Genomic DNA, 14121 nt, shown 5'->3' on the forward strand with positions numbered 1-14121 from the left:
TAAACTTGGAGTAAATAGATTTAAATGCTAGATATAAAAAGCTTTTAAATAGCTCTCCTTGCTAGACTCCTATTAACAAATTGGAATCTAAACTTCCCATTATTTTTGTCCTGCAGATTTTTTAGTGCAGTTTCTAGAGCAACAGGTCTGCGCTTTGAACTGGGATGTAGGTTTTGTAACATACACCATGCAAGAAATTGGAACACCATTGCCAAGGCTGCTTGAAGTATATGATCAGTTGTTTAAAGCACGGGTAAGGAAAATACCCACAAAATAAAGATTTTTGTTTTCAACTGCTATTAAGGTCTCTCTGTAACAGGAAACATAATATAAGGTGTGATATATCAAAATACTAGCCTCATCGCTTTTGCTTTTTTTTTTTTCTTTTTTTACTCAGAGGCTCTTAATGCTTTTACCCTCCCTGTTGATTTTATTCACTTCAATCCCAAAGTATGAAGAAACTTGTTAATTCTCTTATTTTACCTAAAGGTGATTTTGGATTAAATAGGATTAGAATTGTCTTGTTGCAGAAGAAACAGCGTATCTTGAGTATATAAATTTTATTTGATTCCTATTAATAATTATAATTTGCTATATTATTGCATCTTATCTAATCTGTTGATGAAATAAGTATAAAGAGTAAGAAGTCATATTTTTAACTTTCGGTTTGTAGAACAGGTTTATAAAATTAACAAACTTTTTTTACCCAGATATCTTAGAGTTTAATGAGTTCAGATCTTCCTAAAAATCTATTATTTTATGGACTGTAAGGTAATGGAAAGCTAAGTTAAATTCACATACAGATTTAGTAGTCAAAATAGTACTTAAATATAGACATAATATAGATTACAATAGGATTCCCATTTCTCTTACATTTTTGTTACAATGTATAAGTAATTATGTCAGCTGGCAATTTTTTCCTTGTCTCATTATTTGCCTCCTTAATATTTTGGAATCTCTTTTAGGACCCTTATTGGAGTAGAATGAAAAAGCCTTTACACCTTTTAGAGTGTATACATGTATTATTATCAGCATATGTACATGATCCAAGCAGAGTTCTTCTGAGGTAAGAAATGCAACTATACCCTAATAACTACTGACAGAGGTAAAATATCCTAAAGCACAGCACTTCAGCAATCTCCAAAGCTTTTCTTCTTTGCTTTTGAGTGAATTAAATATTTCTTTCCTAGCAGTGGCTACTAAGATACTTCATTCAACACAGGTTGGTGGAAATTTGTAGGGTCCTATCTATAAAGTGCTTCAATATATAGAATTTTCTCCACTGCACTGAAGATTCATAAAGGAGTTAAGAGGATTATTTTGTAAATTTTGGCAACATACTTTAAGGAGTAGTACAGACAAATTTGAGGGAATCGAAGGAAATCGGGGACAACGAGAATTAGGCATTTTGTGAATGAAATCATGAACTGCTTAATGAAGAAAGCCTAGATGCGCTGAGTTACTGTATTGTGGAAAAGAGAAGACTAAACATGGGGGTAGATCTTCCAAGTTGTTTGGAAAAGGTTGCTAGATTAATCACTCTCCAAGACTTATATTCTGCTTAGTCTGCAACAGGGAAGAATTCAGTTGTAGTAACAAAAAAAGTTTCTACCTGGAAGTACAGCTATGTACTTGAGTAAGTTGCCTGCATATTATGGAACATCTAGCTTCAGCAACTTTTGTGAATAGACTATACAAACTTCAGTCAGAACTATTTTGCCTCAGAAGCAGTGTGCTAGACTAGACAAATTCTTGGTAACTCACCTTACTGTATTTTTTTCTGAATCTCTTGAAGATACACATAAATAGCCCCTGTTCACGTGTAGAGTTTACATCTATTTTTTCTCACTTTGTTGATCTCTTATAGTTAGCTGATTTAAAGTGCTAATAACTTCATGAATGTTGTCTAATAATCTACTTAAGATATTAATGTCTAAATTTTTGAGACTGAGGAATTTAAAATTATCTAAATTGATAGCATATTTATTGTATTGATAAAGTAGTATCTAAATATTAAATCTTTCACATTGTTATTAAGCATCATGTTTTATTGTTTATATTTAATACCAGATAAACCATATTGATGATTTTCCCATTATACCATAGTCACAAGCGTTAGATTTCAAAAATCTATTTTTCTAAGTTGGATACTTCAAAATAGCTGATAGATGTCTTGCTGATATTTTATTCCATTAAAACTCAAAGAGTGCTCACTATTTCAGATTTATTCTAATATACAGGAACAAAAAGGAACTCATCATTATTCTGTGTTTCTTTACAGGCGACAATTCACAAATGTTTGCTTAGACGCAGTTAGTTGCTACCTGGTTGAACTTCAGTCTATGACCCCAACACTAATGGTGCAGACTACGATTGGGAATTTTAAATCACTACAGGCTAAATTAGAACGGCTCCACTAATTGACTAATACAATAACACAGGCAGTATCTCAAATAGAATGAATTGTGAAATGAAAGTTCAAATGTCTGCAGTGAATCTCTGGAAGAAGAGATCATCAGAAATTCTGAGAACGTTGTATCTCCTGCTGCAGTTACAGATTGCGTGGCCTATATTCTTGCTATTCTAACGGTATCTACAAATTGTAGAATGTAAATGTGACATTTTCTTTTACTACTACAAAATTTTTTAACAATGGAAAGCTTTTTTATACTCCTGGAATAAAACACATTGTGTGATCTTTCCCTTGAGGATTAAACACTTTGGAAAATACTCTTTTTTACTTGAAGTAATGGAGAAAAGTAGGATGCAAAATCTAGTTGATCACTGTTTTTACAAGTATCAAAACAGTGACAATTGCAGAAGCCAGGATGATGATAAAAGCACATGTAGATGAGTCAGGCTGTAAACATGGCCATACCAGGGAGTAGTGATGTAATCATAACTCTGCATGATTGTATTTCCAGGTCTTCCAATTACAAAGAATCGTTATTTCATAAATCTTACTTGAAACAGAGACTGCTTCTGCAGGTAGAGTATTCGGGATGAAATTGCAGACACTAGCAGTCTAATTTGTATTGCAAGTGAAATAACAGTATTGAAAGCCCATTGACTTGCTTTCTATATTGCATTTTAATGAATATGTTGTATCTATTGAAATAAAGTACTCAAAACGTGACTTCTGTCTGCTTCCATTGCATGCACACAAGCACCAAATCGTGTATATTCCTCGAAAGGAGCAAAGTCTACACATGCTTCCTAAGATTTTAAAATCTTGTCCTAGAAGGAAATCTGTTTTGTCTGGTTTACTGCTATGCATTCTGTACATATTCGACAACATAAACTCTGTATATCATGCACAAGAAATTACCAGTTCATGCTAGTCTTAAGTCTTTCTCAAATATCTTCTTCACATAAGCAGATAATCAGAGAACTTTTTAATGGGGGAAGAAGCAAATTATGCCTACAGAGTAGATGAATGTATTCTCGTTTTTTTTTTTTTCCCAGGAGAATTAGCAGTTCATATACACATCAGAGGTGTTAAAAAAACGGGGAAAAACATACAGATTGACATTTACATGCAAGTTATCAACTTAAAACCTTTACTACCAGATGTGATTACTATGCTCTGAAGTTTTGTTTACAGTATTATTTTTTTCTGAACTGTCAGGTACATTATGATGGTTTCCAGCCAGAGAATGCACCTAGTAAAGTAGTATGTAAATTGTATTCCTTTTTTACCTTGTTAGATGAAAATAGAGCTGCAATCTTAATATTGGCTTTTCTCTTGTTAGTGTTGAAATTCCTTCACAAAGTATTTGAATGGAGGAATTACTGTATGTCCTGGGAAAAATATTTGCATCTTTCTATATAAAAGTACATTAATTTTAGTTAGTACAAATTACTCTATGCTGTTAGCCATGTTTCACACCAAGGATGCCATGTACATATACCCAAGTCTTGTTCTTACAGTTCAGTTCATACTCCATAAAAGTGATGTCCCAAGTCTTGCCTGATGTATTTTTTATTTCTAAATTTTAATGTTTGCATGTTAAGTGGTGCAATTGTTGTGGGGCCTATAGGGATGCTGGGGAGGGACTCTTCATTAAGGACTATAGTGATAGGACAAGGGGTAATGGGTTCAAACTTAAACAGGGGAAGTTTAGATTGGATATAAGGAGGAAATTCTTTCCTGTTAGGGTGGTGAGGCACTGGAATGGGTTGCCCAGGGAGGTTGTGAATGCTCCATCCCTGGCGGTGTTCAAGGCCAGGTTGGACGAGGCCTTGGGTGATATAGTTTAAAGTGAGGTGTCCCTGCCCATGGCAGGGGGGTTGGAACTTGATGATCTTAAGGTCCTTTCCAACCCTAACTATTCTATGACTCTAGAATCTGATTTCTAGTTTTATATCTGGAGAAATGACTGAAGAGTTAGGAACAGGTGCAAGACACAGATACGAGTTTCAGATATTTTTTTTTCCAGTTAATAGAAGAAGAATGCCTCTGGCAACATTACAAGGTTTTCAAGGTAAGCATTTCAAAGAGTATTATGAGTTATCTTTGATATTTTTCATCTGATCTAAGGTAATTTCAGTGTAGACATTATCTTACATTTTCACAGCACTTGCTTTGCTCTCAGGTGGAGAAAAGGTCGGTTCAGTTTCCCAATTTAAGTTTGGAGCAATATGGAAGCCTGAGATCAGAAGAGAGGGATAGGTGGATTAAAGCAGTAGGTGAGATGTGTGATGAGTACAAGGAAGTACAAGGGCACGTCTCTAGAATGAAGGATCACTGCCTCCCCAAGATCGTGTTTTACGGTGAACTTGCCACCGGTAGCCGCAAGAGAGGTGCCCCAAAGAAGAGATACAAGGACTCCCTGAAACAATACCTTAGCCTTGGCCATATTGACTACCATCAGTGGTCCACCTTGGCCTCCAATCGGGAGACTTGGAGGCACACCATACATAATGCCGCTGACTCCTTTGAGTGCTCACGAAGAACTAGTCTCGAGGAAAAAAGACAATGCAGGAAGAATTGCACCCCACCTGTTCCACCCAAGGAGACCTTCTGCTGTGCTTTTTGTAGCCGGATTTGCCTATCCCACATTGGCCTTCTTAGTCATCAGCGTGCTTGTAGTAAGCGTGCGTAAAGCCCTTCCCAAATCTTTGTTCGCAAAGTCAAGCCATGATGATGATGATGATGATGACAAGGAAGTAACTGACAACATGGATATGAATCTCATCTCACTAAAATAGTTATCAACAATTGGATAATTGCTTTTGTGGGTCTTTTTTTTTTTTTTTTAATCCCAGTGTTACTCATTCTCGATCAAGACTGGTTAAGGGAGGGAAGGAAAGAGGCTTGGTACAAAGTGGTTTCAGGAACAAGCACTAGTTTGAGAGAGTAGCTACTTTAAAGGAATCTAAGTCATTCTGCAAGGGAATAAAACGCAGTGATCATGTGCTCACCTCACCTTCTTGTACACCACCTGAATTCGTGTACCTGATAGCGCTGATCCCTTAAAGCTGTATCTCTTACTGTCATTCAACCCCCGCCATCTCCCAGGCTTGATGACCTCTCGTGAGCCTTCTACCCTGCCTGCAGGTCAGAACCCGAAAACGCAGCCATGATCGTGGCTCGGCTCGGCTGAGGAAGCTGTTCTCGCGGCGAAACCCCGCGCATGCGCACTGCGAGCTGTCCCGCCCGCGCCCCGCTTCCCGCGCTCAGCTCGCGGCTGTTCGCGGCGGGTGGAGTAGCGACTGGTGAGCGCGGCCTTGGTGGCGCTGGTCTGGTGGGGACGCGGCGGGGGGTGGAGGGGGCAGTGCGGTTCGAGCAGAAGTTAGCCTGAGGGGCCACATCCGCGTCTCGGGCAGAAGCGGCAGTGGGGTTATTGTGAAGTCTTCCCACCACTTCGCTCCCCAAGCAGCCCACGCTTCGCTTCGGGGGCTGCTCCCACCTACCCGCGAGTGACTCTCCCAGAGGTGAGGCAGCTGCCTGGCCGCCGCCGCTGTTCCCCTTTATTAGGGGTGTCCGGCGCGCCGGCGGCCCCGGGGCGGCCCCGAGGCGGTGATGAACGGGCGCGCTCCTCCGACACCCAAGGAGCGCTGCCAATATCGTGCTCCGGCCGTGATCTCTCGCGGTTAGGAGGCTTTATGTGTCCTCTGTTTCTTCCTCGTTCTTGTTAGAGCTTTCAGTAAAGCCGTTGGTCTTGCGGCGTCTTTCTCTCACTTCTGGAACAATGTAATCTGAACTGCAAATGGCCTCCACGAAAGTAGACAGTTTAGTTTAGAAATACAGGTAAGTATCAGTTCTGTTTTGTTTAGCAGGAGGCTGCTGTAGTTGAAGAGTTTGTGTCTAGATTCTCACCTTGTACTCCCATCCCATATCCTCAAGTAATAAAAACTTCCTGTATTTTTTTTCCTTTGTTTCTTCAGATTTTCTATGGATACGTGAAAATGCCACTGTTTGCTTTTCTTTGTAGTGGCTACCTAGAAGTTTAATAAGAATGGAGTTTAAGCTAGATGTACTCATCTCTACAGCTATAAAGCAAAGAAAGCCATGGCCCCGCATCTCATGGATTGGACAGGTAAATGTTATGAACTTTTTTTTATTTAAATAAAAATATGCAAAGAGTGGGGGTTTAATTATGTAACAGTTTGCACTTATGTGTAGTGGGAGTGAGTGTGCGTAAAAAAAACTGCAACAAAACAAAAAAAGCAAACCTCAGGAAGTGTTCAGATGTAAGAGTTCTTGAAATAAAAAGCTTATTCTTCTGTCTTACTGACTGGAGGCAGGAGATTAAAAAATTCTCAGATAAACAATTAATTGAGAGTCATTTGGTTTGGTTTTCCAAAAGACCTGTTCCTTATATGCTGTTGTTTTGATGCTTCTAGTTTTTCATAACCATTTTTACAGTACATTGTTGGAAATTGTGAACAGAAGTTTTTCCCATACCATCTTGCACTTGTTGAGGGATGTGCTTTCTTAAGCTTTTTTGATAATCTCTTTCTTCTTCTGCAGTATGATTTATGTTGAAGTTGCTAACCACTTAAGATCAATTCCTTCTTCTGTTGAAATCACTGGCAAAAATCTCCCTAAATTAAACTCTACAACAGGAGATAACTAGTGTCTAATTTGTTGTTGTGCTGTCATTTCTTGGCAGGTAGTTCAGTTGAGATTCTTTGAATGATTGCAAAATTAGTTAGTTTGAAACCTGTGAACCATCCTACCAGTGTAGAATAATGCTCGGTGTGATGTAGTGTAAAGTAAATATACCATAGAATGAAATTGATATGGTAATTGCAGCTGTAACATATTCTTTCTTATTCTTTTTTAAATTATTTTTCAGTAACATTTTTTTATTGCTGCATTGTTTTCCAGGCTTAGGTAGAAAATAATATTTTAGAAACTGAAATGCTCTTTTTTTTTTCTTTCAACAGGAAAAAGAGGCTGTTTTTCTTCTAGATGATAAACGTATAAATGAAATTAACCTGGCATCGGGGAAGACAAAGAAGAAAATCCCTCACTTGCAGTCATTGCTGAAAAATGTAGTTGTTTTAACAACATCAAGAAATGGTTAAGTACAATATCTTACTTTTAAAAACTCATTTTGTAGTTTTAAGAGTTTAGAAAGGTAGAATATCTAAAGGATCAGACAGTTAACTGACAGATAACTGTCAGCTTTAGAACTGACACATAAATGTCAGCTTTGGAACTGTGGCTAAGATGGAAGGGAAGTAATTCTAAAGACTTCGCAATAATATCCTTGAAAGCATCTCTTTTCTGATGAACACAGGTGCTTGGTTGGCAGGAATACTTTCAAGAGGAGATCTGTTTCTTTGGAATAAAGATCAGGACTGCTTGAAAATTGTGCCAGCAGTTGAAGAGTCTAGGAAAGTAGTTTCATCAGCACAAGGTAATTTTTTTTCCAAGTGGTCTTTTGACAATTAGAATCGAGCAACAGTGGTTTTCTTATTGTTAAGTGTTAGTGTACAAACAGGTAAAAGCTGTACTTTCCCATTGTTTTGCATTTATATAATTTGTATGCTGGCTAAGCTTTGACAAATGTCCTAAATATTACTTGAATGGTACAGTTTTCTGTGTTTAGTTGTCTCCTGTAAGCGGTAATTAATTTTTAAAACCAGTGAGTATTTTATTTTTTAATGGTTAGTTTTTAACTGTACAGAAACATTCCTTACTAGGCTTTGAATAGCTTAGAAAAAACATACATCAGATGTAAACCCTGTATGCATAATTTAAATGTATTCTGTAGGTAGATTTTTATGACAAACGCTCACTGAAGAGAATAATACAAAGGTACATATTTGCAAACTAAGTATGAAATAATCTCACTGATACCAGATTGTAAAGTGAAGTACTGTATAAGCAACTATCTCATTTCTGGGATGACCAGTAGTGCATTTAGGTACTGAAAATAATAGATAGTGGAGCACTTGGCATTTTCATGAAAGATGGATTTCAAGAAAGATATCTTTGGAAACAACTCTACTGATTGAGTCTTGTGGAGAAGATAATTAATAAAATGCATAAAAATGTGTGTTCTGTCCGACATCCCTGCTGCCCAAGGTCTGTTGTCAATGATGAAGCTGAAAATGAGACACTTAAGGGTAGCAGCTTGGATTTTGTGTGATAGAGAAGAAATCTCCTTTATCTATAATTAATTTTAAATCTGAATCTAACAGAGGAGCAGAAACTATTCTGGCACATTGTTCTGTTTGTTGTGGTGGTGTTGCTTTTTTCCCCCCCCAGAGTGTTTAATGAGATTGTACTTGTATGTGTCCGGAGATGGCAGAAAAGCACTGTTAACTACTCCTACAGCATGTGCTTTTTTATGGGAAAGCACAGAACATGAAAATACATCCTCTTGTAAAAATTCTTCTCCTGGGCGCTGGACACAGATTTTGCCTGATGAATCAGTCATGTTGCCTTCTGCTGAAGAAAAAGAAATTGGAGTGCATGCTGCTTTCATACAAAATGAGGTAAAAAAAATAAGCCCTACAGTGATCACTCAATCTCTTATTTAAATTAGAGCCACAGAAGCTACAGTGAATTTGAGAGCAGCGTCTGTGTCTTCACCTCCTTGGTGTTGTACGTAGGCTTATTGTTCAGTTCATATTGGATATAATGAAAACATAAGAACAGCTATACTGCATCAGACAAAAGTTTATCTGGCCTAGTAATATTGAAAACTTTTATTTTTCTGAAAGACATTGTTATTTAATGTGAATTGTAATGGCAAGTTATCTAAATATATAAACAATTACAGACAAAATTGTGTGTTACCAGGTTTTTTGGTTTTGTTCTGGTTTTTAGTTGTATTGGGTTTTTTTTGTTGTTTGGATTTTTTTTTTCCCCACAGATTCTTGGTGATTGCTGTTTGTGCTCATTTGTATTCTACTCTGGAGAACATCTGGTACTCACATTTTTAATTATTCGATGGCATGAAAATAGCTTTAAATATGTTAGGTAAGTTCAAAGATGTTTGAAGTTAATTAGCTTGAGGAAGATTTTTGTTATGAAGTGCTTTCGAGCTGGGATTTTGCTTCCTGTTCCCCTTTTTGTCATGTGTGCCTAGACAAGAGTGTGTTTTTCTTTATCTGGGCTGAGACCATATACTGAAATAGTTGAACTGATACGACCTCTTAAAAATGCAATTGAACAATAATCCTGAGTCCATTCCATGTATAGTCCGTTCTTCTTTCTAAGTGAGATACAATTATATATGAAATGAAATAGATATGTTCTTTGCAAGTATAACTTGAGTAACTTGTTAGAAATTTGCCCTATGCTTCACGTGGTACAACTGCTTTTGTTAATGATACTCTTGATACTGATGTCCTCCTTGTCCTCTTAAGCTGCACCACTCTGCACTCAGTTTGTGAGTAGGATGCTAATGCCTCTCTGTTAATACTAAAATGAAATATAACATTCCCACAGCAGAAGTGCATATATATACACTATAATACTTGCAGCCTGACGTTATAACATTTCTCAGCTGTGTTACTCATGATTTCTTTATAGCAACTGTGGCTTGTTTTTGTTTACTATTGCTTAATACACTTTTTCATGGTACTGCTTCATTTTTTTGTGTTAGGTGGCATGCTTCCAAATGGAATCTTTCTCGTGTTTTCTACCATGTTAAGAATCTTTCTAGGTTCTTGGGGTGGTTTGGGTTGGAAGTGACCTATAACGATCATCTAGTTCCCACCCCCCTGCCATGGGTGAGAACAACTTCCACTAGATCAGTTTAGTGGAAGCCAAATACAGCCTCACTTTGTACTCTTTAATGATGAGGCGTCCACAGCTTCTTTGTTCATTGCAGCATACTGTTGATTTTCATTTTTGAATTCTGAACTCCTCTGTTGGAGGACATTATACTGTCTGAGGAAGCTATTCTTGGCTAGAATGCAAGTGCCTTAATTATATGGCATACATCTATATTTATTTTCATGTTCTATACATATAGCTCAAATTCCCATCCCATAAAAATAATTCTCAGTGCTCAGACATAATTTTTAAACTTGTGTAAATATATTTTTCATTTGTAAGGCTTTTGAAGAAAAATAGGCTTTTTTTTTTTTTCCCCCCAGTTGTTCATGCTTTATGTATTTTTGTCTTGCATGTTTGTTTGGGTTTTTTTCTATATATCAATCATCTCGTTAAGCATAACTGAGTAACGTTTTTTTCTTGTCTTTGTTTTGGTACTCAGTTCTTTGCCATACCAGGTACACTGGGTACAACAGGCATGTTCGCTTCTTAATATGGTTCCTCAGTGTGTGTCTGTAAAGTCAAGAGGAGCTTTGCTGTGTGCGTTTGCAAGAGATGGACTTCTACTTGCAGTAGCTGTTAATCAAACTGATCCAAAGGTATATGAGTGATAGACAGAACATCATTTAAGCCAGTAGTTCAGTTGAAATGAAATGGTAACAGAGGTTTAATAACATATTTGTAAGAATGATTTTTCAGCATTCCTATTGATACATGTGATTATATTCAAATTGATGAACCATAGCTAAAATATTCTGCTACAAGCTGCAATATTTTAAATGCTGTTGTTAAGAAATCCATATAAGACCCTCTGACATTTCCAGTCTCCAGGAAATACAGTAATGGATTAGCTTTAGATATTGCATGTTATCTGCAAAGATGTGAGATGATTCTTAGGCTGAGGCATGATTAACATGTCTTGGAAGTTGTATTCCCACTTCATATTGTTATTTCTTCTAACATCTTGGAGGCCAAATCTTAATGTTGTTTTTAGTGCTAATCATGACAGGGAGGGAATACAGGCCAGCTTATTTAGTGTACTAGGATGGGATGATGCAGTCCTTCAAAGCTCCAGGTTTTATTTATCGGCGAAACTGGAAAAGTGTGATCTTACATTGTTTTGAGGGTTTTAGAAAAATCTGTGTTAAAAAGCATATTGATTTATATATCAAGTATACATTAAATATAGAATTAGGCATAGAAATTAGTAAGTATGCTAATTAGTGAAAAATATCAGTGTCATGTCATTTTCATATATAATAATGTTTCCAGTACATCAAATGTACTGCTAGTAGAAATTGGTTTTTACAACAGTGACAGTTTGATGTGAATGTATATTTTCTTTACATTTACTCTTTCTTTCTAGGCAACTCAGATTTTGTTTTTAAACACGTTGAATTTTGTAACTGTTTCGGGTAGCCTTAAAGGTTGTAGTAGCAAGAACAGCACAGTTCCAGCCAAGTTCATCAGGTCAGTAACTGATGTTGGTTTTGCTGCTGTTGTGAATTTTTTTTTTTTAACTTAACATTTTGATACGGAAATTTGACAAAGTATTTTTTTTCTTGCCCAATTTAGGTCTTACTGGGTTGGCGATATGAGTTGGACTCCTGATAGCCTTTTCTTGGCTTGCATGTTAAAACGTGGATCTTTGATTTTATTGACATGCATGGGTGAATTGCTGACCTTGATTACTTCTGGCTGCTCTTTAGAGTTCGGACCAGCAGAGTTTATTTCATTTCATCCACTAATAACATACAGGTAAAAGGATTTGAAAATGTTTATACATTTTTTGTCATATGATCATATCTTACTCATATTTTTTACAATTTCACATAAACCTCCTATGTCAGATTCCCTCTCCTGCTTTTCATGTGCCTTCTCAATATCCGTTCTCATTCATAGTTCTATTTCTTATAATGAGTTTGTTTTGATGAAAATTGGCATAATGACACTAAGTATACATGAAGTGATTTGATTTTTAGAAGTATTTGATTTAGTAGTAACTAAAAATGACATGATTTTATGATATAAGAAGAAACTGAATTTACAGAATTGCTGAAAGTGCAGATTTATTTTAATCCAGTGGCATTTCTCTGCTCAATATTAGATTTTACTTACAGAACTTTCTATCATAGTCATATGTCTTATAAATAACATATTTGTATGACAAAAGCTAGTTAGCTTTTGTATTGTTTTTTTGTGGGGGTACTCCAGATCTAATCTTTGAAATTATACTACTGGATGCATGGGGAAATAGAAGGATCTCTAACACTTCCTAGCGTCAACTCAAAGTTACAAAAAAGTAAAATAGTTTGAATAATAATAGGAAACAAAATAGAAAACTAACTTTAATTTTTATCCTATTAGTTCTGAATTACTACAGGTGGGTAGTGTATAAATGTAAACATCTTATGAAAACATTCAAAGCAGCCTAATACCTTCTTACAGTGGTTGAAAAATCAGATACTAAAATACCTTAAAACACCTCAGTTACAGTTATTTATTGAATGTACGTAGCTACTTTTTTCACCTTATCTACTAACTTTTGGAATATGAAGAAATAATAAAAAACCCCAAACCCAGCAACATTATGTCAGAGCATTATGGGGCTACATGCACAACACAGATTTCGGGATCTTAGTTAAGGAGTGATATCTTTGTAACAATAGGTTTTGTAAGCCCTCTTTCGTAAGAGAAGACTTGAGTGTTGATACAAAATTTTTCTGTGGAATGTCTGAAATGTGTCTGAAATACTGAGATTCCGAACTTGAGAGGGTTTTTTTCTTTTTCATACATGACTTTTAGCATCTGATTAAAATTCCATCTTCAAGCACTTATAGACACTAAAAGGTAAGAAAGTGTGCTATTGAAATTTGAAGTCAAATTGTGAAAAATATGTATACTACTTCTTAATGAAGAAGAGAATAGTAAGAGCATTTTTATTTTTCTTTAAATAAAAAAAGTTGCAACTCAGCAAAATACTGGTATTTTGCAAGCATAAATAGTGTTATTTGCAGTGCTTATCCTAAAAAATGTAGAAGCTTTAGAATTCTGAATGGACCTATAAGGGTAGTAATGTGAGTAGTATTAAACATTCATATTTTTTTTCTCTAATCTGTTAATGATTATTACATGTGATATTTGCTTAAATGTTGATATATCTTTATTTTAGACAGCAACACTCTTTTTATCAAGACTCTAGCCAGTCTGTTGGTTCTTCAGCTTCTGAAAATGACTTTATCAGACAGAGATTTTCGGTTTCTTCACATTCAAGATTACCCTACCTCATTGTCTCTGATGGATACATGATAACAGTGGTTAGATTTCCTAACAACCTTTCACCATCAGGATTCATAAGAACTCTTTTGCTTGATTCAACCCAACGGCTTGAAAATATCAGTTCAAATTTGCTGAACTCCAAGGTAGGGTCATGAATTATTTTGAGGATTTTATGCAAAAAAAGTGTGTAAAAGTGTGGAACTTTTTAAACTGAGTACCTCAATTTAGTATATGTTAGAATAATAGAATCATAGAATAGTTAGGGTTGGAAAGGACCTTAAGATCATCTAGTTCCAACCCCCTGCCATGGGCAGGGACACCTCACACTAAACCGTGTCATAAAAGGCTTCGTCTAGCCTGGCCCTGAACAGTGCCACTGGTGGAGCATTCACAATTTCCCTGGGCAACTCATTCCAGTCCCTCACCACCGTAACAGGAAAGAATTTCTTCCTTACATCCAATCTAAACTTCCCCTGTTTAAATTTTGACCCATTGCCCCCTGTCCTATCACTGCAGTCCCTTATGAATAGTCCATCCCCAGCATCCCTATAGCCCCCCTTCAGATACTGGAAGGCTGCTATGAGGTCTCCACTCAGCCT

The 14121-nt window shown here is 36.4% G+C and overlaps 2 protein-coding genes across 2 annotated transcripts in view; both read left to right on the forward strand.

Annotated features, from left to right (window-relative positions):
* NUP155 (nucleoporin 155) overlaps positions 1–3136 on the forward strand; it is a 29142-nt gene extending 26006 nt beyond the window's left edge. Inside the window, exons 33-35 of the mRNA XM_061359370.1 lie at positions 117–253; positions 966–1066; positions 2282–3136. Of these exons, the coding sequence (XP_061215354.1) occupies positions 117–253; positions 966–1066; positions 2282–2420 (377 nt within the window). The 3' untranslated portion in view covers positions 2421–3136. The remainder of the gene's footprint in view (positions 1–116; positions 254–965; positions 1067–2281) is intronic.
* Positions 3137–6402: 3266 nt separating this feature from the next.
* LOC133215370 (ciliogenesis and planar polarity effector 1-like) lies at positions 6403–13699 on the forward strand. The gene is made up of 9 exons (XM_061359371.1): positions 6403–6542; positions 7396–7531; positions 7752–7871; positions 8726–8955; positions 9336–9442; positions 10686–10842; positions 11610–11713; positions 11819–12001; positions 13416–13699. Exons 1-9 carry the CDS (start codon positions 6462–6464, stop codon positions 13675–13677), a joined length of 1380 nt encoding a protein of 459 aa, XP_061215355.1. The 5' UTR covers positions 6403–6461; the 3' UTR covers positions 13678–13699.
* The last annotated feature ends 422 nt before the right edge of the window (positions 13700–14121 follow it).

The sequence above is a fragment of the Neopsephotus bourkii genome, unplaced genomic scaffold, assembly GCF_033783945.1.
Source record: "Neopsephotus bourkii isolate Nb327-2 ecotype Australia unplaced genomic scaffold, CSIRO-AGI_Nbou_v1 NB_966, whole genome shotgun sequence".
Classification (NCBI taxonomy): Eukaryota; Metazoa; Chordata; class Aves; order Psittaciformes; family Psittacidae; genus Neopsephotus; species Neopsephotus bourkii.